The 26739-nt window shown below is 39.4% G+C and overlaps 2 protein-coding genes across 14 annotated transcripts in view; one reads left to right on the top strand and one right to left on the bottom strand.

Annotated features, from left to right (window-relative positions):
- The window catches only part of ATG13 (autophagy related 13), a 50650-nt gene extending 37379 nt beyond the window's left edge, over positions 1-13271 (bottom strand). For 8 of the 11 annotated variants that reach the window (XM_007082117.3, XM_007082121.3, XM_007082120.3 and 5 more), the window contains exon 1: positions 12707-12886. The gene's annotated coding sequence lies outside the window, so the exon portion shown is untranslated. The other 3 variants (XM_042959377.1, XM_007082119.3, XM_042959378.1) reach the window with 3 other exon arrangements.
- On the top strand, positions 13019-23324 carry HARBI1 (harbinger transposase derived 1). Of its 3 annotated transcripts, none has more exons than XM_042959382.1 (3): positions 13019-13106; positions 14413-15243; positions 21415-23324. In XM_042959382.1, the coding sequence occupies exons 2-3, from the start codon at positions 14574-14576 to the stop codon at positions 21792-21794; spliced, it is 1050 nt and encodes a 349-aa protein (XP_042815316.1). In that variant the 5' UTR covers positions 13019-13106; positions 14413-14573; the 3' UTR covers positions 21795-23324. The 3 variants fall into 3 exon arrangements, with proteins under 3 accessions (XP_042815316.1, XP_007082177.1, XP_007082176.1); XM_007082115.2 differs by lacking the exon at positions 13019-13106 and adding an exon at positions 13298-13357; XM_007082114.3 differs by lacking the exon at positions 13019-13106 and adding an exon at positions 13373-13461.
- Positions 23325-26739: the final 3415 nt, after the last annotated feature.

Here is a 26739-nt window from a genome sequence, read left to right as displayed (position 1 = left end):
CTAGCCCTGCATCGGGCTCTGTGTTAACAGTGTGGAGCCTGCCTGGAATTCTCTCTCTCCTCCTCCCCTGCTCTCCCTCTCTCAAAATAAATAAACTTAAAAACATAATAAAATGTTAAAAAATTAAACTCATGTTTACATGCAAGAATATGTAGATCTGTGGAGCACTGAAATTAAAACTCACAATTTTATATTTACTTTTCCAGCTAACAGTGAAAGATCAAAGACAATCTTTTCTTGCCAGTCATTTTTTCTACAGCAAGTATTTTCACATTTTCCTCAACAAAGGTTTCAAAGGCAGATGTATAAGAAATGGGTGAAGATTAAATACTTCTTCACAGTAGATTGTCAGGTAATAAGTGTATAATAAATAACAAAATTACAAAAATCACCATTTGCATCTATTATAGAATAAGTGACCCAAAATATCACCAGTGGATGATAAAAATCACTGGGTGAAAGTTTGCTGGCAAATGGAATATTTACACAATCTTCCCACAGATTACTTGTTAGTTACAGAGAAGTCTGGCAGTCAGAATCTTAACAAAGTGATCAAAGAAACATACCAACAATTGAAAAGTTGACATTATATTTTTCTTGATGTGATGTAGTAGGAAGGACATATTACCTAGGTGGCTTTCCTGCTAAAACTATGTAACCTGAATGTAAGCATGAAGAAGCAATCAGATGAGCTTAGGCATTTTATAAAATAATGGGCTTGTAGCTTCAAAAATGTCAATCTTATGAAAGACAAAAATAAAAAAAAGGCTCAAGAACTGTTTCAGACTAAAGGCAATTAAAGAGGTCTGACAACTAAATGCAATGTTTGATTATGGACTTTTTTATTTTTTTATTTTTAATTTTTTAAATGTTTATTATTTTTGAGAGACAGAGAGAGGCAGCATGAGCCAGGGAGGGTTAGAGAGAGAGAGACACACACACACACAATCCGAAGCAGGTCCCAGGCTCTGAGCTGTCAGCACAGAGCCTGATGTGGGGCTTGAACTCATGAACCCATGAGATCATGACCTGAGCAAAGTCAGCACTTAACCAACTGAGCCACCCAGGCGCCCCAATTATGGACTTTTAAAAAAGTTTCTATTAAAGGCACCTGGTTGGCTTACTTGGTAGAGCATGTGACTCTTGATCTCAGGATTTTAAGTTCAAATGTAGAGCTTGAGTGTAGAGATTCCTTAAAAATAAAATCTAATAAATAAATAAACAAACAAACAAACAAACAAACAATATTGAAACAATTGGTAACATGTGAATGCTGACTATATACTAGGTAACAGTATTGCATCAATGTTAAATTTCCTGGCTTTGATACAATTACACTTTGGTCAATCCTCTTGTTCTTCAGAAATACAAGTAACTTTTCTCAGGGTCCAGCCAAAAAAAAAAAAAAAAAAGGAAGGTGTCATATACTATTATATCATACAGTTTATGACACATAGATATACACTGTATGATAAGTAAAGCAATGTGCCAAAGAGTGAACAATGTGTGAATGTATGTGAAAAGTACATGAGAATTCACTGCAAAATTCTTATAATTTTTTTATTAATCAGATAGTTTTCAAAAAAAATTTTTAATTAACAAATAAAATCCATTCTCATCAAATGGTCTATAACAGGGCAGAGAATTTAACTAGCTTTTGCCCAGTGTAAAATTTTCTAAAATTAGGTCTATCTCCTTGTGGGCCTATTTCAAACACAAATTTTCAAACATCTGAAAGACTGCTCTAGCTGTACTTCCAAGATTCTGTCACAGAATATCCTTGCCTTGGAGTAAAGTAGGCAAAGAGTTTAATGCACTGTGCCATGATAGATGTCAGTTTAAAATCTCTCAGGCGAACATCCAACAAGGCGGCTTGAAATGATGTTGTTAGTCCTCCCTCCCGCTATGCATAAAAATGCAGATAAAATATGACAATATAAAGGTTTTGACATACAACTGAATAAGAAAGATTGAGAAATCCCAGGTTCCAGAAAAGGGTAAGTCAACACAATAGATGTAAGGGGAAAAACTGATGTCAGGGAGCTGAGTGAGGCCTATGAGCAGCAAGGTCAGGTTCTTCTAATGAGTGTATCAGAACATGCATGGGCATGGAAGATAGGACCTCAATGTTACAGGCAGGTAGAAACCCAGTACCCTGCACAAAACTGCACAGCCAAGTGCTCGTTGATCACAGAGGCCAGAAGAACCCTAAAAAAGCAATAAAGAGGTTTGTCATCTATCATAGCAAGGCTCAGAGGTAGGAAAGTCACTCTCAAAACTTCAAAAGCATAAGCCAGTAAATCACATGGACGTAAGATCCAGCATTATACATGCATAGTAAGGAAACAAAAAGCCAAGAAATTAATCTAAAAACTGGTTTAGAACCATTGTAACCCCTAGGAACAGGCAGAAGCAAGCCTGGGAGAAGCTTTCACAACCTTGGATTATCAAGAGCCTGCTGCCAGGCCACAACGCTCCCTCCCAACTTTTAGCTAGGTGAATTCATAATTTAAAATTTTAAAGACTGGAGCACCTAGCTGGCTCAGTCGGAAGAGTATGTGACTCTTAATCTTGGGGCTGTGAGTTCAAGCCCCATGTTGGGAGTAGAGATTACAACAAAACAAAACAAAACACCTTTTTAAAAATTATTAAAAAAATAAAAATTTACGGTCTGCACATGGAAATAAAACACCAAGAATGCAAAAGAACAAGACAATATAAGAAACTACATATCTGAAAGAGGAGAGTGTGCAAGTTGAAAGAAAATACACTTACTTGTGAATTTGGTAAACACGTAAAAGAGAAAGCTTATGGGAGCTACAGAACGCTAAGGCCCAAATCATCAGGAGTCTGTGTGGGTATGAAAGAACCACAGTTGTAAAGATCTGGGTATAAGGTGCAAGGAAAGGTAGTTTTGGAAAACTACAGAGTGTACAGTATTGGGAATGGAGAGTAGCTTTGAAGGACGGGGACACAGACCTGGAGCTTTTGAACTGGAGAAGCAGGGGTGATTTAGGATGTTGAGAAAGGCAACTGGGTGGGTTAAAAAAATTATTTCATAAGGTTTTTCTTAAAAATTGAGATGTACTGCATGTACCATAAAATTCACCATTTTAAAGTGTACAAATCAGTGCTTTTTAGTATATTCACAAGGACGCACAACCATCACATTTTCATGACACTAAAATGAAATCCCGTAGCTGTTATCACTCATTCTCTACTTCTCCCTCCTCTTCCCAGTCGCTGACAGGGAGCGCTAATGTGCTTTGTAGTTACGGACGTGCTTATCCTGGACATTTCATATCAAGGAAATTATACAATATGTGGCCTTTTTGTGACTTGTTTCTTTCACCTTAGCATAATGTTTTCAAGGTTCAATCTATGTTGTAGAAGGTCTCAGTATTTCATTCCTTTTAATGACTGAATAATATTCCATGGCTACACCACATTTGGTTTACTGATTCATCAGTTGATGAACATTTGAGCTGTCTCTACTTTTTAGCTATTATAAATAATACTGCTAAGAACATTCATGTACAAGTTTTTGTGTTAACATATGTTCTCAATTCTCTATATATACCTACAAAGGGAATTACTGGGTCATATGGTAATTCAACATTTAACTTTTTGAGAAACTGCCAAACTGTCTTCCAAAGCAGCCATACCATTTCACATTAGGGAACAGGTTGAATTTTTTTTTAATTTTACTTTATTTTTGAGAGAGACAGCAAGGGAGGGACAGATGGGGGCGGGGGGAGAGGATCAGAAGCGGGCTCCGTGCTGACAGCAAAGAGCCCAACACAGAGCTCGAACTGTGAGATCACGATCTGAGCCGAAGTCAGACACTTAACCAACTGAGCCACTCAGGTACCCTTAATAGGTTTAATTTTAAGATCAGCACACAAAACGAGCACAAAAGGGACAGAGATAACACGTATTACGTATAGGTCTTCTTTTCCTTTTTCTCCAAGTATTTCCTTGTTCTTCACAGTCCATCTCTGTTCCTCCTTTCCATTTTTACCCATAATATATATCCCAGATAAATTTATTATTGCTGTATTAATTTCTTTTTTCTTGGACCTAGAGCTTTATTTTTTTCAAATTTTTACTTAAATTCTAGTTACTTAACATACAGTGCAATATTAATTTCAGGAGTAGATTCAGTGATTTCTCACTTACATACATACCCAGTGTTCATCCTAACAAATGCCCTCCTTAATCCTCATCATCCTTCTAGCCCACCTCCCACCCACCTCTCTCCATTAACCCCTTAGTTTGTTCTCTATCTTTAAGAGTCTCTCATGGTGGGGCACTTGGGTGGCTCAGTTGGTTAAGCATCCAACTCTTGATTTCGGCTGAGGTCATGATCTCACAGTTCGTGGGATCGAGCCCCACATCGGGCTCTGCGCTGACAGCATGGAGCCTGCTTGGGATTCTCTCCCTCCCTCTCTCTGTCTTCCCCTCCCACACTCACATGCTCCCTTGCTCTTTCTCTCAAAATAAATTAAAAAAAAACATTAAAAAAATCTTAAAGAAAAAAGTCTCTCATGGTTTACTTCCCTCACTTTCCCCCCTCCTTTTTGTTCATCTCTTTTTGTTAAATTCCACATGAGTGAAATCATATGGTATTTGTCCTTCTTTGACTGACTTATTTCACTTAGCATAATACACTGTAGCTCCATCCACACTGTTGCAAATGGCAAGATTTCATTCCTTCTGATGACTGAGTAATATTCCAGTGTGTGTGTGTGTGTGTGTGTGTGTATCATATCTTTATCCATTCATCAGTCAATGGACATTTGAGTTCTCTCCATAGCTTGGCTATGTTTTAATTTTTTTTTTAATTTACAAAAACAGTGGATATTTTTTTTCTCTCAGAAAACAATTAAATGTAAAATTGTGTGACTTAAAGCTAATTTTTTAAGTTTCTATTGTGAAAAAATTTAAACATCACTATCTCCAATAATGTGGGATAAGGTCTGCCCTCAGCCTTTGCCAGAACCGCATTTAATTTCTCCCTGGAAGAAAATAATGTCACCCTAGCCCACAAATTGTCTCTACAATTTTTCATATATAATATCTGGCACATATTAAAATAAACTGGGCATTCATGGAGATAAACCCACATGATCAAAATCTAACAGATACAACATTAGAAATACATTAGAAATACATTAACAAAGTTATCAAGACAGAGACTTAAATATTACCATGCTTAATATGTTCAATTAAATAAAGCACAAAGTTGAGGATTTTGACAAAGAAATACTGCAAAAAAGAGCCAAGTAGAAATTCTAGAACTAAAAAACAAAAGAAAAAGCCCCCACTAAATTAAGGACTCAGTGGTTACTAGGAATTTATCCACAGGATACAGGAGTGCTGATTTGCAGGGGCACCTGTACCCTTATGTTTATAGCAGTGCTATGACAATAGCCAAATTATAGAAAGAACCCAAATGTCCATCAAGGATGAATGAAGATGTGGTGTGTACACACACACACACACACACACACACACACACACACACACACACACTGGAATACTACTCACTGATGAAAAAGAATGAAATCTTGCCATTTGCAACAACATGGATGGAACTGGAGAGTATTATGCTAAGTGAAATAAGTCAGTCAGAGAAAGACATACCATATGTTTTCACTCCTATGTGGAATTTGAGAAATTTAACAGAAGACCATGGGGGAAAGGAAGGAAGAAATAAGTTACAGAGAAAGAAGCAAACCATGAAGAGATGTTTTTTTTTTCTTACTTTTTCAATGTTTATTTATTTTTGAGAGACAGAGACACAATGTGAGCAGGAAAGGGGCAGAGAGAGAGATCTTAAGAGACTCTTAAATACAGAGAACAAACAGACTCTTAAGAGACGTTAAGAGACTCTTAAATACAGAGAACTGAGTGTTAATGGGAGTGGGGAGATGGGGCGGGGAACAGGGAAAATGGGTGATGGGCATTGAGGAGGGCACTTTTTGGGATGAGTACTGGGTGTTGCATGTAAGCGATGAATCATGGGAATCTACTCCTGAAGCCCAGAGTAAACTATGCACTGTATGTTAGCTAACTTGACAATAAATTCTTTTTTTTTAAAAAAAGGACTCAGTGGTTGAGTCTTTGGGCACCTGGCTGGCTCAATTGGTAGAGCATACAACCTTTGATCTCGAGGTTGTAAGTTTGAGCCCCATGTTGGATGTAGAAATTACTTAAAAATAAAATCTGGTGGGGTGACTCAGTCGGTTAAGCATCTGACTTCGGCTCAGGTCATGATCTCATGGTTGGTGAGTTTGAGCCCTGCATCCGGCTCTGTGCTGACAGCTCAGAGCCTGGAGCCTGCTTCAGATTCTGTGTCTCCCTCTCTGCACCCACCCCCCCACCCCCACTCATACTCTGTGTCTCTGTCTCTTTCTCAAAAATAAATAAAACATTAAAATAAATAAATTAATTAAATAATTAAATAAAATCTTTGAGGGGCACTTGGGTGGCTAAGTCAGATGAGCCTCCTGACTTGATTTTGGCTCAGGTCATGATCCTAGTGTTGTGGGATCAAGCCCTGCATAGGCCTCCACACTGAGTGTGGAGTTTGCTTAAGATCCTCTCTCTCTCTCCCTCTCTCTCTGCCCCTTTCCCCTGCTTACACTCTGTCTCTAAAATTAAAAAAAAAAAATTTTTAATACAAAATAAAATAAAATATTGAAAAAAAAAAAAAAGCAAAAGAACTCAATGGTTGGGTCTAACAGATGAGACCAGAAGAAGACAGAAATAGTGAACATGAATATAAGCCAAAAGAGAATATCAGGAATGAACTACAGAGAGGCAAAAGGATGGAAAATAAAGAAAAGTATATGAGAGGCCCAGAATGACCATATACTTTTGGGGTATTTTTGAAAGTGAAAGGGCACTATTTAAGGTGTTTTTTAATCATACCATGATAATAGGTACATAATGCGACGTGAGGTTATCTGAGACATTGAGAACACAGGGAAAAGTCTAACATATGTGTAATTGGAGGCCCAGAGGGAAAGGGGAAAGAATAAGGAGAAGAAGCAAAATTAGGAAATGCATCCCTGAGAATTTTCATGTAAAGGGGTAAGGAAAAATAAAGTGGGTAGGTATGGTCTGGCCAGATTATTGGGGAATGATGAAAGTGAGCAAAAAGAGACTCTAAAAGATTAGTAGGAAGTCAGTGCAGATTTTTCTTTGGATAAAGATTTAGGGACATTAATCTAAATACAGAGTCGTGGGGGATAAAGTAAAGGGACAAAAAGCAATGAGACCAGCTAGGAAGCTACTTCAGCAATCCAGACAGGGGTTGGTGATAACATCGGATTTAAGGTGATACAGGCAATAAAAGAAAAAAAAGGGCAAATAATTTCAAAGAAATAACTGAATAATTTGGCAAGAGATTATATAAATATGACTCCAGATGATATCTTTCGTCCTTAAAATTGGGAAAAGTTAACTAAAAAAATAATCTGTTTTCCAGTTGTTCTTGTTTTTGAGAGGGGGGACACAAGTGAGCGAGGGGCAGAGAGAGAGAGGGAGACAGAAAGAATCCCATTAGGGGCAGAAAGGGAGAGAGAGAAGCTGGACTTACCAAAAGCTCGAACTCATGAACCGTGAGATCATGACCTGATGCTTAACTGACTGAGCCACCCAGTCACCCGTTTCCCAGTTTTTAACATGGAGTTTTTTAATATTTTGGATTCAGACTTAAAAGCTCAAGATGGCAAATCAAGAACAATAAAGAATAGATAAGTACAAGTACAAACAGAACAAAACAGTAATCTTCCCACTTTCCAGGCATTAGAATTATTATTAAATTGTAGAGATCCTCTTTTCCATTTAGAAAGTTCTTTGCAGACAAATGATGAACAGAACAGAAAGGTTTAAACAACTGAAACAGTCTTCCTACCTAAAAGAGTTACAAAGAAAGTTTGGAAATAAAAAACAGAAATATACTCTGCTTAAACAAAAAGAAAAAAAAAAGAGGAAGACGAAAGAAAGAAAAGTAAAAGAAAGGAGAAGTAATAATATTTATAACAGGATTCTGGGCCAAAAGTGATGAAATAAAATTAAAAGGGATATTGAGTAATGACAAAATACTCTCTGAAAATATAACAGCCATAAACCTTTATACATAAGCAATATAGTAATAAAATACATAAAGCAAAAGTTCTTAGAGATAGTAGGAGAGCTTGATAAAACCAAAACTGTACCTGAATATTCAACATAACTTTTTGACAGCTCAAGTAGATATAAACAAAAATGTAGAAGAACCGAATAATAAAACCAAGTCTATATGTATGTACTGGTATACAGGGCAAGTCACTCAATCCTTCTGTACCTTATATTTCTTTCTTATAAAATGTCAATAAGTGATACCTACCTCACAGGGTTGAGGATTAAATGAGATAGCTCCTGTAAAGAGTACTTGCTACATATGAGACCCTCAATAAAGCTCTTGTTATCTAACTTAACCATTCACATTCTCTCAGGTTCAAGGAACATGATAAATTAATCATGCTTTTGACTGATAAAATAAATTTTCCAAGATTTTTTTGCCCATAATCCAATAAAACTAGAAATATACATGGGGCGCCTGGGTGGCTCAGTTGGTTAAACATTTGAGTTCATCTCAGGTTATGATCTCTCAGTTCGTGGGTTCAAGCCCTGTATCCGGCTCTGTGCTGACAGCTCAGAGCCTGGAGCCTGCTTCAGATTCTATGTTTCCCTCTCTCTCTATCCCTCCCCTGCTTGTGCTTTCTCTCTCAAAAATGAATAAACATTAAAAAAAAAAAGAAATATACAATAAGAAGTTAATCATGTATAAATTAAATCATGTATAAATAAACACTTAAATAAAAACCAAAGTTACAATTACCTAGAAATTAACAAAATGGAAAATATCTGATGACAAAAAAGAGATACAGCAAAAGGAGAATTCAGAAGAAAATGTAGAGCATTAAGTAATTGTATAATTAAAAAGATTAAATTTAAGTATTCAATTTAAGAAACCAAAAGTAAAATAAACCAAAAGAAAAGGAAGGTGGGAATAATGATAAAAGCCATGCTTGTTAATTATTTATACCACAGAATAAATAAGGCCAAATATCTGGTTTCTTGCAAATTCCAACAGAAATAGATTCAGGAGTAAAAACACCCTTAAACTTATATTTAAAATAGGACAACTAAATCTCAATAAGTATTTCTCCGTATAATCTCTTTCTTAATGACCTAATAGTTGTGGGCAATACAGAAGAAATTGGAGGGGGCAGGGAACAATCAAACCTCAATATTAGAGAGAATATAAAATGATTTTTAACTCTGTATTTTTCACATTTGTATGAATCGAAAGTCAAAAGTGAAAACAGCCATTTTCCAAAGTAACAATATTAAGTTAACACTTCTATAAATTCTTTATTTACCTTTATTTTACTAAGAAGCTACTACTGACTGATAGTCAACTGTGAGTTGTTAACGGAACTATTTTTCTAAGTATTGGTCCCCTTCCCTTGTAACCAAGGACATATAGGTGACACCACTAGGGCCAAACAAATTTCCTGTAACACCTACACTGGCATTTAGAAGATTTTTTTAAATAAACTGGCCCACAGTTTACAGTTAAAAACAACTGATTATTTAAAATTAATTTTAAACCTGTTTAACGATTTAAAATCTATTTTAAAGATTTAAAACCAATTTTACATTTCTGTAAGGATTTAAAATCCTTTTAAATTTAAAACCCAAACTCAAAGAAAAGTTTGTTGATGCTCCTTGCGCAGAGAGGACTAGATAGCCTCCTTTGCATTCTTCCTGGCTGCACTGCCCTTATCCTATCAGGGACAACCTGCAGTTTTTACTGGTGTCCACAATTTGACTAAGAGGAAGCAAAGATGAGCAACTCATACACCCTTTCCTCTATTGAACCCATGCTTGAAAAAATGGGGCCTTGCTCAGTTCAACACCCCAAATTGGTGTTGAATTACTTCCAAGTAATCCACACATAAAACCCAGATAACCTTTGTTCAAGAATTTTTAGAAGAAAAAAAAAAAAGAATTTTTAGTAATGTATACATATTTGAAGACTCTCAAGTCAGCATACAAGCCAAAAAAGTCTTAAGGAATATGAGCTCATTCATTAGCTGAACAGGCTGCATTTCTTAGTGAGTCTCTACACATTTACTGCATTAAAAAATAAAAACAAAAAACTACGTTAAATAATAAAAGGTCATAACAATGAGGAATTTTTTAGGTGTACTCTTCATCCTCTAATCTAAGCAGCTCTCCAACCAGTGTTATGAATGCAATTATTCATCTCTTCTATAATAAAGTTTTAAAAAGAAAAGAAATATTTGGGGCGCCTGGGTGGCTCAGTTGGTTAAGTGTCCGACTTCGGCTCAGGTCATGATCTCATGGTTCATGGGTTTGAGCCCCGCGTCCGGCTCTGTGCTGATGGCTCAGAACCTGGAGTCTGCTTCAGATTCTGTGTCTCCCTCTCTCTCTGCCCCTCCCCTGCTTGTGCTCTGTATCCCTCTCTCTCAAAAAACATTTAAAAAGTTTTAAAAGAAAAAGAAAAGAAATATTTAAAAGTGAAGTTTCAGGGGTTTTCAGGTATTGCCAAGGTTAAATAACTTCTCTCCAGACAAATATTCCAAAACAAATACCTTTCACTCCCACTTGAGCAAAATATAAATGCAGAGTATTGGGGATGTACTTTATCAAGTGGGTGCAATAAATTCTACAGTGGGTACTTTTTTTGAGTAGTCAAAATTATCTTTACTCATACAGTAGGACTTGGGACTCTGAAAGCTCAAAAGTCAATGTCTTCTTTTTGCATTTAGACTCTTGGCACCCTACTCTGAGTCATGGAGGTCATAAGCTACTAAGCTAATGCAGAGTGGATGGCAGCAGGAGAGACAATGGAAAAAACAGAACAAAACATTTCTTGCCTCCACCTCCATATAGTATAATTCCATTATGCATATAATGCATAGCTCCACTGTGTCCAGCTGATTCTTAGTCCTTAAGTAAAACACTATAATAGACTGTTGACTAGCTGAAGATCTGCAGTTTCTGCTTCAATTTTAATAACCACTCTTGAGAAAAAAAATACAAATACACAAAAAGAATTCTTAAATTTAAGTACAATAGTTTAAAACCCAGTGGTTTGCCAATTTTTAGGTAATGTGAATCTCAAAAGTTGCCATACCCTTAACTTTCTATCCAAAGGGATACAATTGGAAAAGAGTGCATGAATTAACTACATTCATCTTATTATACAGACCAGTATGTTTGACACTTGCTTCAACACTTACTCATCATCCACTATGCATTAAAAAAAATTTTAATATTTATTTATTTTTGAGAGAGCGAGACAGGCAGAGCATGAGCAGGGGTGGGCAGAGAGAAACGGAGACACAGAATCTGAAGCAGGCTCCAGGCTCTGAGCTGTCAGCACAGAGCCCAATGCGGGGCTTGAACCCACAAACTGTGAGACCATGACCTGAGCCAAAGTCAGATGCTCAACCGACTGAGCCACCCAGGTACCCCTAAAGATATTAACTCAGGGGGTCCCTGGGGGGCTCAGTCAGTTGAGCATTAGACTCAATTTCGGCTCAGGTCATCATCCCAGGGTCCTGGGATGAAGTCCTGACTCTGGCTCTATGCTCAGCATGGAGCCTACTTAAGATTCTCTCTCTTTCTCTCTCTCTCTCTCTCTCTCTCCCTCTTCCCCGCTTGTGCTCTCTCTAAAAAAAAAAAAACTTAAAAAAAAGAAAATTAAAAAATATTAATTCAGGATTCCATTACACATTCATAAGGCATCTGCTCAGCTGAAAATGGAGTTGAAAACAAAAAAAAAAAATTGTAATTTAGTTGAAGCTGCAATATCCACACATAAAAAGGACTAACATTCATGAAACACACAAAAATCCAGATTAATTTAGCGTAAAGGAAGGGTCTGTTCTTTCCTATTATTGCACATTTCCCACTGAAACTGTTCAATAAATTCTATCTTAAGAGATTAGTTTTAAACTAGGTATAATGATCAAGCTTTCTCTCTCTAAGGGGAAGATACTAAAAGTGAAATACTACGCTCAATTGACAAGGCAAACTGGAAACTAACTGACTTGGAAAGTGAAAACGTAGACAAGTTAGTGATGAACCCAAAAAAGGTGCTTAGCCACTTACCCAGAGATTTATTAAATGAGAATGGATCGCAGGTTTCCACAGGTCGTTCCAACGACAGTAAGAAGATAGTCGTGAACTTTAGGTCCCTTTTTTCACTAGTCAACAGTCACCCTCACCTACACGCGGAGTGCATATTTGGCACTCCGCAAATCCTTTTTTTTTTTTCTTTTTTCTTTCAACAAATCTTGATTGAATGGAAACCTGCCTCCTTCGAACTGGTACCAACCCCGGAGTTACGGTTCCACAATTACCTCAAAAAGCCTTACAACACAACCCAAAGAGCGGAGAAAGTAGAGACGAAAGCTTTGGGGATTTCTGTTAAAACTTAGAGCCATCAAGAGCCAACAGGGCCTACACCAACTCTACTTCCCAAATAAAGCTCTGGTGACTGTACTGCGGCTACCCAGCTGCTTCTCCACAAGGAGGTACCGGAAAGGCCGCAGATCCATAGCCTCCCACCCGGGGGCGCTGAGTGATCTGGGGGTATTCCCACTAAAGTTAGTACCTGCAAAGCTGCGACACAGAGAATGGCTCGAGGCTCTCATTACGGAGGCCGGGGCCTGGGGCCGGCCAGTTGCGCCTCCTGGCTGAGGGCTCGGCGCTCCGGAGCTGCAGTGACAGCAGGGGTCGCAGATAGATACCACACGCCTCAGGAGGCTCGTGGCTCGTGGACCCCGGCTGTTTCACTCCCAGAATTGCGCGAGTTGTCGCACTCACATTGACCGGCGTTCTTCAACAGTGCCCTCACAGCTCAAGCGATCACTCCTGCCTTAAGCCCAGCAGCCGGTCCCCTCCCGGCGCCGCCATCGTTAGTGTTTGTTTTCATCCGCTCGGATGAAGGCGGGGGGAGCAAGAGGGCTATGGGTGAAATACAGCTGCCTAACCTCATCCGCACTTTCGCTACGGTATGGACGCCCTATTTCATCTCCTTCCTTCGAATTACAAAAAAAGTTGATTATATTTTCATATAAATCTTTCTCACCAATTTTTCCACGTGTCTCTGAAGGAAATAAGGCGTAAAGAGGGGGGTCCTTGAAAGGGCGAGAACTTTTGGGCCGGGGGTGGAATGTGCGCCGCCTTTCCGCACGTAGTGGTGGCAACGGCAGTTGAGATGTGGCGTAGGGAGGACGCTGACGCAAGGGGGGCGGTGCCTATGGTGAGCGCCGTGGCGGCTAGTGCCAGGCTGCCGGTTCCGGAGGAGGGCAGGACGGGGCTGGATGGGTGGGTGGGGAATGCTGGTAACCTGGCAGCCGCGGAGAGGTGGGTGATGGGCCTTGGCTGACTTTGAGTGGCCAGCGTAATCAGACTTCTAAGTTTCTGAGGTGCCTTTTAAAAGCGGCAGCGTCGCCTCCCAGCTCTAGCTATTCCAGGATCTTCTTTTTGAGCCTACCTTCCAATCTGTGTGGTCTTCCCTACTTTCTGGTCCTCAGCCTCAAGATTTGGATTTAGTGAGGAGAAGGGAAAGCATATGACCTGCGTCCACCAGGCTGGGCTGTGGGTAGTTTTTTGCCCCTCCTCTCTTGTTAGACTGGTTTGAGCACCCCTCACGTCCATCTTGTACTTAACAGGTGGAACCAGAGGGCTTGGGTAATGAAACCCGCTGGAACCAATTCCTGCCCTGAATAGTTATGACTTATATCAGCTAGTTCGTGACCTGTGTAGTTAGGAGCAGACCTCTTTTACCTTAAGGATAACTTATGCTGTCGCCTCCATTCATTTTTTTTTTTTTAAGATCTTATTTTTAAGTAATTTCTACACTCTACCTGGAGCTGGAACTTAAAACCAGAAGATCAAGCATTGCAGGCTGTACAGACTGAGCCAGCCAGGCGCCCCTCCAACATTAAGCTTTTGCTTTAACCAGTTCAAATGCCAGGCATTAAGTGAGCCACCAAAATCAACTTCCATGATCTATCTATCTTTTTCTTTTTTCTTTCTTTTTTTTTCTTTCTTACAAACCCTTGTATTGAGGGCTGACTTTCAATAGATAGCAGTGAGGGAGCTGCTCTGCTACATAGGAAACAACTCCTATTATCTTTCAAACCAAAGTGAGCCTATTGGGCAGCCATGAGCTAGTGGAGAAAAACCCAGTTACAGGTGTAGCACCTTTTGCTTGGACAGAATGGAAATCTGAGAAAAGGAACTGTTGTAGCCTTTGAATCACTTTGATGCCTTTGGTCGGTTTCTAATGCTTTTTTCTTCTAACCTTTACAGAGAGAAGATTACAAATGCCAGAACCATTTAACTGATGGATGCTGAACCATTTAGCTGCTGAATGCTGACACTTCTTTAAATACCTTCTTGCACCAACATCTTCACTGGGAGGAATTCAGGAAAAGTAGCAGAGGGAAGGAGAGATCACATTTGCATGTACCATGGCTATACCAATAACAGTGCTTGACTGTGATCTCTTGTTGTATGGCCGAGGTCACCGGACATTGGACCGCTTTAAGCTGGATGATGTGACCGATGAATATTTGATGTCCATGTATGGGTTTCCTCGACAGTTCATTTATTACTTGGTGGAACTCTTAGGGGCGAGTCTTTCTAGACCTACTCAGAGATCCAGGGCTATTAGCCCAGAGACACAAATCCTTGCAGCACTGGGCTTCTATACTTCAGGTTCCTTCCAGACTCGGATGGGAGACGCTATTGGAATCAGTCAGGCATCTATGAGTCGATGTGTTGCCAATGTCACTGAAGCACTTGTGGAAAGAGCCACACAGTTCATTCGCTTCCCAGCTGATGAAGCCTCCATGCAGGCTGTGAAGGATGAATTCTATGGGTTGGCAGGGATGCCAGGGGTGATAGGGGTGGTTGACTGTATCCATGTGGCAATCAAGGCACCAAATGCTGAAGATCTCTCCTATGTGAACCGCAAAGGTCTGCATTCTTTAAACTGCCTGATGGTGTGTGACATCAGAGGGGCATTAATGACTGTGGAGACCAACTGGCCAGGTAGCCTACAGGACTATGCTGTGCTGCAGCAATCCTCCCTCAGTAGTCAGTTTGAAGCCGGAATGCACAAAGATAGCTGGCTGCTTGGTAAGTCTGCAGGTGTGAATGCTTCATTTTGTAGCTATAGAAAAATTATGTAGCAGAGTAGAATGAAATTTGAGAGTCTATAGACCTGAGTCTCGGTCCTGTCCTTTTTTTTAATGAGACGTCAGGGGCACCTGGGTGGCTCAATCAGTTTAGTATCTGACTCTTGATTTTGGCTTGAGTCATGATCCCAGGATCGTGGTGTCAAACCCAGTGTTGGACTCCGTGCTGAGCGTGGAGTCTGCTTGGGATTCTCTCTCATTCTCTCTCTTTCTTCCTCTGCTCCTCTCCCCGGCTTGCACTCTCTCTTGAAAAAAAAAAGACCTCAGGTGAGAACTCTCTGAGCCTTAATTTTTTTTTTTTAATCAACACTTAAAAAGACATTCATGAAACGTCATTTTAAAACATAGCATTTGACCCAGATCTTCACTTCTAAGGATTTATCTTGAGGCATTTCTTCATAAATAAGAACAGTAGTTGGGATGTCTGGGTATGTCAGTTAAGTGGTTGACTTTAGGTCAAGTCATGATCTCAAAGTTCGTGAGTTCAAGCCCGGCATCCAGCTCTCTGCTGTCAGTGCAGAGTCTGCTTTAGATTCTCTGTTCTCCTCTCCCTCTGCCCCTCCCCTGTTCATTCTGTCTCTTTCTCTCTCTCGCTCTCAAAAATAAAATAAGCACAAAGAAAGTGTATTCAATAAATAAATATGAGTAGCGGTGATGTGAAATAAAATAACATTGCAGCAGTGTTTTATAGTTGGAAACAAAAGCAACAACAACCCTACAAAAACATTCCCCTTAAATACAGCCAAAATATTTAATCAGTACAGATCTGGTTAAATACAGTACACCCATACAACTAAGCCTGAATTCTTATGTGTAAAATGTTAAAAATAATGCCAACAGTAGTAATACCTCTTGTTAAGATCAGGTGATATATACGAGAGTTCACTATAAAGTATTGTGCAAATATAAGATTTGTGTGATATAAGACACTGTGGTGTCTCTATGAAAATGATAGCAGTGCACTTACACAGTTCTTATGGGAACTCACTTCACAGATCTGCCCAAATGCTGTTGGGAAGCCTGACTTAACGATGTAAGTAGGACACGAACCCATTCAAAACCGAGCAGTGCACACTGAGGTGACTGCACAGCTGGGAGGAATGTGGTTGGATAATAGCGATAATACCCTTGAGCTTGGCAGCTTAGTTCTCTTTGTTTGTTTTAAAGCACTACTCTTATATGAGCAGTAGGACAAAGGTTATCTTCTATACAACATACTATGTGAGAGACAAAAAGAAACCTGAATGATTGGAAGACCTCTCTTTCAAAACCACTGATCATATCTGCACTGCATGTACTTATAACAGTGTTCAACATGAAATAGGCACTCAGGAATTATTTCTCTTTGATATCCTTTTATTTCTCCCATGTTCCAAGTGGGAAGAGACTGCTGTCACGCTGATTGGTTTAAGGCTGCTGGGGTACCACATGCAACGTCTTGGAACTCTGATTTTCTTGAGTTCTTGCTTCTACACACCATCTTCAGTTACCACCTTCTCTTTACCCTACCAGACCTTTATCTTAATCCCACCTTGTGCCTTTTTTGAACTTTCAAAGTTTTTTTTCAAACAAGTCACACCAAGACATGAAAGAAAGTCTGTTTTGCAAGTATCTCATCTAGTTACTTCTGCAGCTGTGAGACTTCTTGGTTCCAAGCTCATTTCTTATGAAATCACTTTGGTACCTCTACTGTAAAGCCAGCTAAAACATACTGAGCACTTAGAATTTGTCAGGCAATGTTGTAAGCACTTTGCATTAGATTATCTCACTTAATCCTTATAAAAACTCTTAAGGAGTTAAATACTAATATTACCAACATTTTTGTGGATGAGGAAATTAAGGCAGAGTATCTAAGCCACTTGTGGTTAACTTTTAAAACTAGGTCACATGAAGAATTAACTCTATTCAGCAAATACTCCCTTTGCTAAGGACCTCAAGGTCATGTAGGAATTACTTCCGTTTCCTTCACCCCTTGGGACCCCAGATTCAGTTGAAAATATGGCTTTAGTTTTTTGAGGTGTTTACAGGACATAGTTGGAAACAAGGAAAAACTGCTTTTTTTTTTTTTTTTTTTTTTTTTTTTTTTTAAGTAGGCTCTACGCCCACAGGGTTTGATCTCATGACCCGGAGATCAACAGTCGCATGCCGTCATGAATGAACCATCCAGGCATCCCAACTCTGACAAACTTTTATATACTTTTCTGATTCCCTTCTTTACAGGAAGAGTGAAAGTGGGAGAGATGGATATGGCAACAACATCGAAAAAATGTTTATTAAGCCGGTTTTGGTACCGGCTACATGCTAGGTAGGCACTAGGGATGAGAAAAATATACCCATGTGGAAATTGATTCCCTTAATAGTAGCAATTCTAGCACATACCCCTTGCAAAGCCTCCATGAACTCTAACAAGAAAACTAGTTTGAAGAGCCCTGAACTAGTACAGTGTTTCACAAATTTTCCAAATCAAGAGTTATCCGGAGAATTTATTAAAAATACACATCATGGGGCCACATCAAACTTTGGGAGTGAGAATCTTCAAAGAAAGCTAGATCTCCTTTTTAATAGATCCCTCAAATGATTCATACAAATAGATAAATTTAGAAAACACTGGTATCTAAAAGTTGTGGGGATAATATGGGGTAATAATTTAGGGGAAGATTGGCAGGATTAGAAGAATGGCAAGATGTTAAAAAAGAGAAGATGGCTGATTGTAGGGGCACCTGGGTGGTTCAGTCAGTTAAGCATCTAACTCATGGTTCATGAATTCAAGCCCCATGTCGGGTTCTGCACTGATAGCATGGAGCCTGCTTGGGATCCTCTCTCTTCTCTCTTTTCGCCCCTCCCCTGCTCTTGCTCTCTCTCTCTCAAAATAAATGTATATATATATATTAAAAAAAGGCTGATTGTATCTTAACGCCATTAGATTTGTGGAATAGTTCTGTTTGCCAAATGTAGAATTAACCAGATTCCTTTTGTTGTTGTTTTTAATTTGTTTTATGTTTTGTTTTTAGTATGAAATCATTTTTATAAAAATTTAAAACCAAGAGCAATATTATATTGCTTAGATACAATATAAACAAATGGGGAAAAATGACAAAATTCAGAATAGTGTTTTCATCAAAGGGGTGTATGGGAGATCCTGTGTGTGTGTGTGTGTGTGTGTGTGTGTGTGTGTGTGTGTGTATGTGTGTGTGTGTTTAGCATATTTTCACCATGGGTGTCATCCCTTCGTGTCATTCTCATGTCTCCCTTCAGAACTGCATTACCTAATTCCTCTTCTCTAAATGTACTGCAAACGATTCAGCCTGAGTTCTTATTTCTTCAGCTCTTGGCCTAGTATTGTTAAGCAGCTTTGGGTAAGATCTGCCAGAATGTCTTGTGGATGACTGATCATGTAAGCAATTGTAATCTGTTTAACAATTCTGATCCTAATCCCCTCCTGAGTGTCTGATTTTCAGTGGTGCTCGGATTATAACCAGTTAATAACGATGGAGCATTTTATGAAAGGTCTGCATTAAGTAGCTTGTTTTTTATGTCTCCACATCTAATGCTCATACTATTTCTTAGAGAAACGTTTAACAAATACCATTTAGTATCTCTGTGCTTTGGCATTCATCTTAATGTTTATCTTACTCTCTTTTACAGCATTACCCCATTGTTTTCCTGACTCTGAGTCTGACATTAGTGTTTAGTGACCAGCTCCTTCTCTTTCCTTTGCCTGGCATATCAGAGGATGGCTGACATATATTTTGATCTTCTCATTTATAAAATGAGTTCAGTAATATCTTACCTGGCAGAGTTGGGATTGGATAATAAGGAATAATACTTTTGAAGTGCCCAGCACGGTGCCTGCTACATAGTAGGTATTCAATGAGTCACTGATACTATTTTCATTATTATTTTCAGCATCAGTTTCTTAAATTCAGTATTTAGTAGGTAGAGCTCAACTAAGATAGTTTGTACTTAAGGAGGAAGTCAACTAAATGTAAAATTTGAAAATGTTATTATGAGGCTTCTTAAATATTTAAAGCTAATCCGGTACACCTACAAATAATACAATGTTGTATGTCAATTATGTGTAAGTAAAAACATTAAAAAAAAAAAAATTTGGTGGGGTGGGGCACCTGTCTGGCTCAGTTGGTAGAGCGTGCAACTCTTGATCTTGGGGTTGTGGGTTCGAGCCTCATATTAGATGTAGAGATTACTTAAAAATAAAATCTTTAGGGGTGCCTGGGTGCCTCAGTTGGTTGAGTGTCCGACTTCGGCTCAGGTCATGATCTCATGGTTGGTGGGTTTGAGCCCCGTGTCAGGCTCTGTGCTGACAGCTCAGAGCCTGGAGCCTGCTTCAGATTCTGTGTCTCCCTCTCTCTCTGCCCCTCCCCTGCTCACTCTCTGTCTCTCTCTCTCTCAAAAGTAAATAAACATTAAAAAATAAAATAAAATATTTTAAAAAATAATAAAAGAAATAATTGTTTAAAAGTTTATTTATTTTGAGAGAGAGCTCAAGCAGGAGAGGGGCAGAGAGAGAGGGAGAGAAAGAGAATCCCAATCCACACTGAGAGTGCAGATACAATATAAACAAATGCAGAGAAGTACCAACTTGCACAATAGCTGTGTTCCTGACCCACTATCAGTTTTGGTATGTAGTTACAGACTGTTCAGAGAGTCAGGGCACTGTTCCAAAACATACACAACTCCTTTCTCTCGTGAACCATGAGCTGAAATCAAGAGTCAGATGCTTAACTGACTGAGCCACCCAGGTGCCCCTAAAAAATTTTTTTAAATAAAGTTAATCCAGTTCTTTAAAAGGTAAGCTTCTGAGAGAAAGGAATTGTGTATGTTTTGGGACAGTGCCCCGACTCTCTGAACCGTCCATAACTACATACCAAAACTGATAGTGGGTCAGGAACACAGCTATTGTGCAAGTTGGTACTCTCAAGTTGTCTCAGATTTCTAAGGGGTTGTGCCTCTGTGTGAGACATTTCATCCCCCAGGCCGGCTGTAGTGAGTCAGGACAATTAAGCATTATAGAAACATTGTACTGTTGTAACAGGACATTGCATCCCAGTCTTGTATTGTAGTTTGTTCTTAGCGTTGCCTGAGATCATTTGATAAGCAAGTCACCTTAGGAAAATGCCTTGCATATATTATTTTAACTGACTTATGATCTGATTTCCTTATTGCTGTTACTATTTGTATCATTGTATTTATGTGAAATTCTACCAGTTTCTGTTACAAAGCACGGTTCTAGCGAATGTAATATCTAGGAACACCTGAGTTCTGATCTCTGCCACAGGTGCTGGGACTTTGATCTTGTTCTTAGCACTGGGAGGATGAATGATTATTGTCCATGAGATATGCACTCTGAAATCCGTAGGTAGTGCTTTCAGACCTGACACTGTAATGGTAAGGTTAGAAATTTTCCTCACAAGTGTTTGGAGCTTTCCTGGAAGAACTCTTTCTCTCTTGTACTTTTTCTCTTTGGAGATTTTGAAGGTTTGCTTGCTATATGATAGTTTTTACTAACCTTTTTCAAAATTATTTTTTAATGTTTGTCTTCAAGAGAGACAGAGACAGAGAGTGAGCAGGGGAGGGGCAGAGAGAGAGGGAGACACAGAATCTGAAGCAGGCTCCAGGCTCTGAGCTGTCAGCACAGAGCCTGACACGGGGCTCAAACTCACAAACTGCGAGATCATGACCTGAGCTGAAGTCGGACCTTCAACCAACTGAGCCACCCAGGTGCCCCCTAATCTTTTACTAAAGAACAAGATCTCTGAGTAGAAAGTCAGGGATTTTATTTCCTTCAGTGCCTTCACCTTCTTCCCACATTTTTTTCAGACTTGGCTGTTTGTTTGTTTGGTTGTTTGTTTTTAAAGCTGTCAGCCTTTTTCTGTGTTGGTTTAAACCAAGGATATTTCCAGCCAAGACCCATGTCTTACTGCTCGTGATCCTAGCATGCCTTCTTTTTACCACAACATTTCCCTCTTGGTTTTTCTGGGGCATGGTGGCTCCAGAGTCTGTTGCATCCATTCTCTATATATGTTCCTAGATTTTCCTTTCTGTTTGTATTCCAATAAGAATGACTTATTGTTTCTTTGGACCTTCCCCACAGGTGACAATTCCTTCTTTCTCCGTACTTGGCTCATGACCCCCCTTCACATTCCTGAAACTCCAGCGGAATATCGCTATAATATGGCCCATTCTGCTACTCACAGTGTGATTGAGAAGACCTTCCGAACCCTCTGTTCCCGATTCCGCTGCCTGGATGGATCCAAAGGGGCACTGCAGTACTCACCAGAAAAGTCCAGCCACATTATCTTGGCTTGTTGTGTCCTCCACAACATCTCCCTGGAGCATGGGATGGATGTTTGGTCCTCTCCAATGACAGGACCCATGGAACAGCCCCCTGAGGAAGAGTATGAGCACATGGAGTCCCTGGACCTAGAGGCTGACCGAATGCGTCAGGAGCTGATGCTCACTCATTTTAGCTAATGTGAAATCTGGGGGCGCGGGAAACTTTTCCAGGAGGAGTTGGGACAAACTTTCGCCCTCACCGCCCCATACAGAGTCCCATCATCTAGCATGAATGAGTATGTGGACACTCGTCACAAATCGACATTTAATCTGTGTGTTTTAGAAGGGTTGTGGCTATGGCAGGATATCTTGATAACGTTTGCAAATATATTAGCTAAACCAAAAACAAGACAATAAATAGTTCCCTGCTATCCAGTGAACTCCAGGTTGAGCCCCACTCATTTGAAAACTCACTAGTAGTAGACATTTATGATTGTGCCCACAAAATCAAAGCAAAGGGGAAAACGGCACTCAGCCAGATATTTTTTGTCTGTTTCTTAAATTATGTGGAGATTTCAAATGAAAACTATATGTGTTGGTCCTGAATTATTAGGTGGGATTATTAGGTGGAACTTTCTACTTTGCTGCCTATATAGACATCATCTGAGACAAGCGTAAAGAGTAAATGTGAGTTCGGGAATGGTTTTCGGACATAAGTGAGTGGCTACTAATCTGAGTTTGCAGCCTTGTGTTTTTAAGAGGATGCTGGGGACAGTCTGAGACCTCCATCTTTCTGTAGCAGTTGGACTGTGACTTGGAGTGGGTTTCTAGGGAGAACATCTGGATTCCAATCTCCTCTTTCCAACCCAGAGGAGGAGTTAGAGGATAAATGGGTTTAAGACCCCAATCAGCTCAAAGAAGACAAGTAAAATATAGATAAAATAGCAAGTTTACACTTTACAGATCTAAAGACCCTGGTAGATTGATGGACAGAGGAGATTCACCCAGGTTTTGACAGCTCACATCTAAATAGATCACATTTCCTATGTTCATGATGTTAGAATATCCGTTTGGCTATTCTGCTCTGAAATTCATTGTACAGAAAGAAGACTTTGAGAATAAAAAGATACATGAAAGTAGTAAGAAAGTGAAGTAAAAAGAACATAGTTTCTTGGTGTGAAATGAATTTTGGCATTAGACCTATTTGGATATCTTGCAAAATCATGGACAGAATTTCCCAGGAAATGAATAATCCCCACCAAGTCTTATTCTAAAATTACACTGATATAAAAACAACCTAATTGGAATAAAGAAAGTGTGAATTAGGTTCACACATTGGTGCCTCTGCTGGGACAAAAAAGAGACTTTCCTGAGGATTGTCTTGTTCCTGGTTTCTCATCAACTCACCATGTGATACCTCAGAATTGTCCTCTTGGATCATTTCCTACCTGCCTTTGGCAATGTTAATCTGGTGATTTTCAAAGTAAAGAAATGAACAGCTGATGACAGAAGAAATTTGGAAATAAACTGAGGGTGACTCATCCCCAAGATTAAAAACAATTATGGATTATTATCTGCTGTTTATTTCTACTCCAAATGCTATTTCCCATCATCATTCTACTCTATAAAGAGTGGGTCCATGTGGCAGGAGGTTGAGCTTGATGTGTACAATGATGTCATTGAGATGACAATGGACCGCAAAGAGGTGCCTGAGAATGTTAGTTCTACTCTTTCTGTAGAGGTGTCCTGTTACATATTCTTCCTTTGTAAAAGCTAACCTGTGACCAAGCTTGCTCTGTCCCCTTCGTGAGGCAATATTTTAATTCTTGTGGTCTTTCCAAGCGTCCTGAGATGGGTATTTTTCCCTACAGAGTTTTGGTTCTGTTGTGCATATTGCATGAGGAAAGGGTTACTTGACATCCACATATCATAAGTGCCAAAGTGGAATGTGAACTTAGAAAGTGTCTGGCATTTTAGCCCGAAAAACTACATTAAAGGAAACTTGGGACTTTTCACAACTTAACTCACTAGATGGTAACATGAAGCCTGAGTGGGAGGGACAGTCTTGGAGAGATTTCAAAAGTAATTTTAAGTCTATTACTTGCACACCAAAGATAATTTCTAAGTGCTGAAATGACTGAATATTGGCTAGCAGTGCTTTTCCCTGGGAGCATTTTATTTCCTAATATTTCCACAGAGTAACTGTTCAAATCTATTTATTTAATCTCCTTTCAACCTGAATTTTTACAGGCCAGGATTTTTTCAGTCCTTGGTTACAATTTCCCTAAAATGATCTAGGGGTGGGATCAGGGTCTGTACTTCGATTGCCAAGGGTTTGCCCATAGGGACTTTTCATAAGTGCCTGAGAAGTCTTCTCTTGAGGTCCTTACTGTGGATTTTTAGTATCTTCCTGGTACAGTTTTGGGAAAGAGTCAAGGATTATGCCTGTCTTATGTAAGCTTCATCTTCCTGTAGATGATGCCATCTGGTCAGCCCAGAAGTTTTCCAGATTTGCCCTTAGATGTTTCAAGACAGCAAAGTCCCAGGATATATTAAGATAAAACCACAATATTGGGTCATCACTGGTTTGCCAATTTCAAATTCTACACAAGAGAGACCACAAACATATTCTTAGTTTAAAATGAACTGAACAGAGATGGGTCTCCTTTCCTGACCCTTGGACTGTAAAGGATATCTAGCAAGTTAATCTAAGTTGAGACTAATGGGGTCATATAGTAAAGACATATAAGAGGCGGGAGGGGTAAAATAGAAGCTAGACAGATAACAGACACTGTGATTGTATCCCAACCTGAAATGATAAAACAGCTCTCGGACTGAGCTTAGCAGTTGCTGTCCCTGACAATGGAAGGCAAGTTAGGAAAAAAAAAAAAAAAGAAATCAAGGATACTTAATCATTGTGTGTACGCATAACATGTCTTCAGGGCCCATATTGCTCTGTAGATCCCACCCAGATTTTACGAAATTGTGAGAATAAGATAACAGAGTTAAGTGAGAGTTGGTTGATCATGAGAATGTCAATGCAAGAAAGAAGGGAAAATACTAGCTGAATGCTGGGAACACTCCAGTTCCCTAACACATAAAATTCACAGGAGTTTTTATTGTTTTCATGACTACACTTTAAACCCCCTTTGTGATAATCAAATGAGAGTGATGAGATCTCTGATACTAGAAAGGAGCAAGGAAAATAAACCTCGAAATCAGAAGCTAGTACATTTCAAAAGAAAAAAGATCCAGGGGCTCCTGGGTGCCTCAGTCGGGTAAGCATCTAAATGCTGATTTTGGCTCAGGTCATGATCTCACTGTTTGTAGGATCAAGCCCCACGTCAGACTCCACGCTAACAGCATGGAGCCTGGAGCCTGCTTGGGGTTCTTGCTCTCCCTCTCTCTCTGCCCCTCCCCAACTTGCACAGTTGCACACTCTCTCTCTCTAAATAATAAACATGAAAACATTAAAAAAAAAAAAAAAGAAAAACAGTCCAATTGAAAGCAATCTCTATGTGTGTCCAACAAAACAGTAAGGATCTATCATTCTGTTGAGACTTTAACCCTTACATATATATCATAAACATGTTTATGAAAGGGCTGATTTGCCATTCTAGAGTCTTAACATGTTCATATGATTCAATCTATTGATAAATTGTGCCACTGAAAGCTTATCCTGTATAAATAATTCCGAAGAAGGAAACATCTCCTATAATTCTACTGTGAATGATTTACCCGCTGTTCTGGGATCTCTCTCCTTCACTGGGCTGCTCCTATATCATTACCCTGCTTCTACCTTTACCATCCAGCCCAAAGTGTGTACATTACCCCAGAGTGCCATAAGACCAGGCTACAAAAGAACAGAACAGAATTGCAACTACAACTGGCTTGTCATTTGGCTGCTCAAGTCCCAATTCCTCTTCCTGGAATTCCTAATAAGATGACTCATGGTACTGCTACAGGGTTCTTTCATCCTAGGTTCAGGCCTGATTTCTATTATGCAGAGTGTAGTAGATGTTTCTTAGAGCCCAGAGCCAATACAAGGAAGTTTCCTTCCCTTCTCTCCTTTTCCCTCCTTTCACCCTTCATCCCAGGCAAATCCTCCATGTCTACAAGTGCCAATCCTCTTTTCCTGGCTTAGTCTTTACAAGTTCCTTACATGTGATTGACATGGATTTACAATCCTTATAAGTGGTTGACAGTGGCTATGTCCATTCTTAGGGTAACCAACTGTCCTGGTTTGCCCAGAGCAATTGCAATTGCAGTGTTAGCATTGAAAGTTCCCTGTACTGGGAAACCCCTTAATCCTCAGCTCATTGGGACAGATGGTCACCCTACTTCAGGAGAAGCGTTATCTTACCTTCAACGGGGTGGCTCCCCCAGGAGAATCCAATCATAATACAATAAGCAATAACCAACATAATAATGAATTATTAAGTCTTAACACTGATATGTAAGTATCAGTGATATATCCCAGTATGATCTTTACTCTTCCCACTTAGTTTAAGTCTCCCTCAATGTGAGGACATTCCTATAGGTTTGAGAATTTCAACTCTTGATCTCTTGTGATCTACTCTTCTGTCCCACTTGACTTTTGCATAAGAGCCAGCCGTAGTTTACCGTCACACTGAATCCTAAATCCACACTTGAAAAGAAACAGTTCTCTAGAGAAATTTATCTATAGAGATGCAACTCTGCCTGCAGAATAAATCCTCTTTTTCATGGTTTCACAGAGCAATTTAGCCTCAACTTATAAAATAGCTCCATTTTCAGGTGATGGTTTTAGATTTATATTTGCATACCCTTCAGGTGTTTTTCCCAAAATAAAAGTCTCCCATTTTTGAAGACTGAAAACTTCTTGTAGCCTTGAAATTCGTTTCTTTAGTTTTTCTCACTGAAATCAAGGTTTCAAAATAATGTTGTTATTTGGGTCAAATTTGAATGAGGGCTATAGCTTTAGATGCTTATGCCCCACAAGCCTTTCTAAGAAGAAAGCTTCTCTAAAACATGTATTCTGGGAATAGAATCTCAGTCCTGGATGACAGCAAAGGAAAGTCTATTTGTTGCTCCTCATCTGGCTTCAGGAATGTGGCAGAGACTGCTTATTTAGTTGACACTTAGTATCCTTTTGCTCCTGACT

The sequence above is a fragment of the Panthera tigris genome, chromosome D1 (genome assembly GCF_018350195.1).
Source record: "Panthera tigris isolate Pti1 chromosome D1, P.tigris_Pti1_mat1.1, whole genome shotgun sequence".
NCBI classification, from domain to species: Eukaryota; Metazoa; Chordata; class Mammalia; order Carnivora; family Felidae; genus Panthera; species Panthera tigris.
This window is presented reverse-complemented; position numbering and strand designations above follow the sequence as displayed.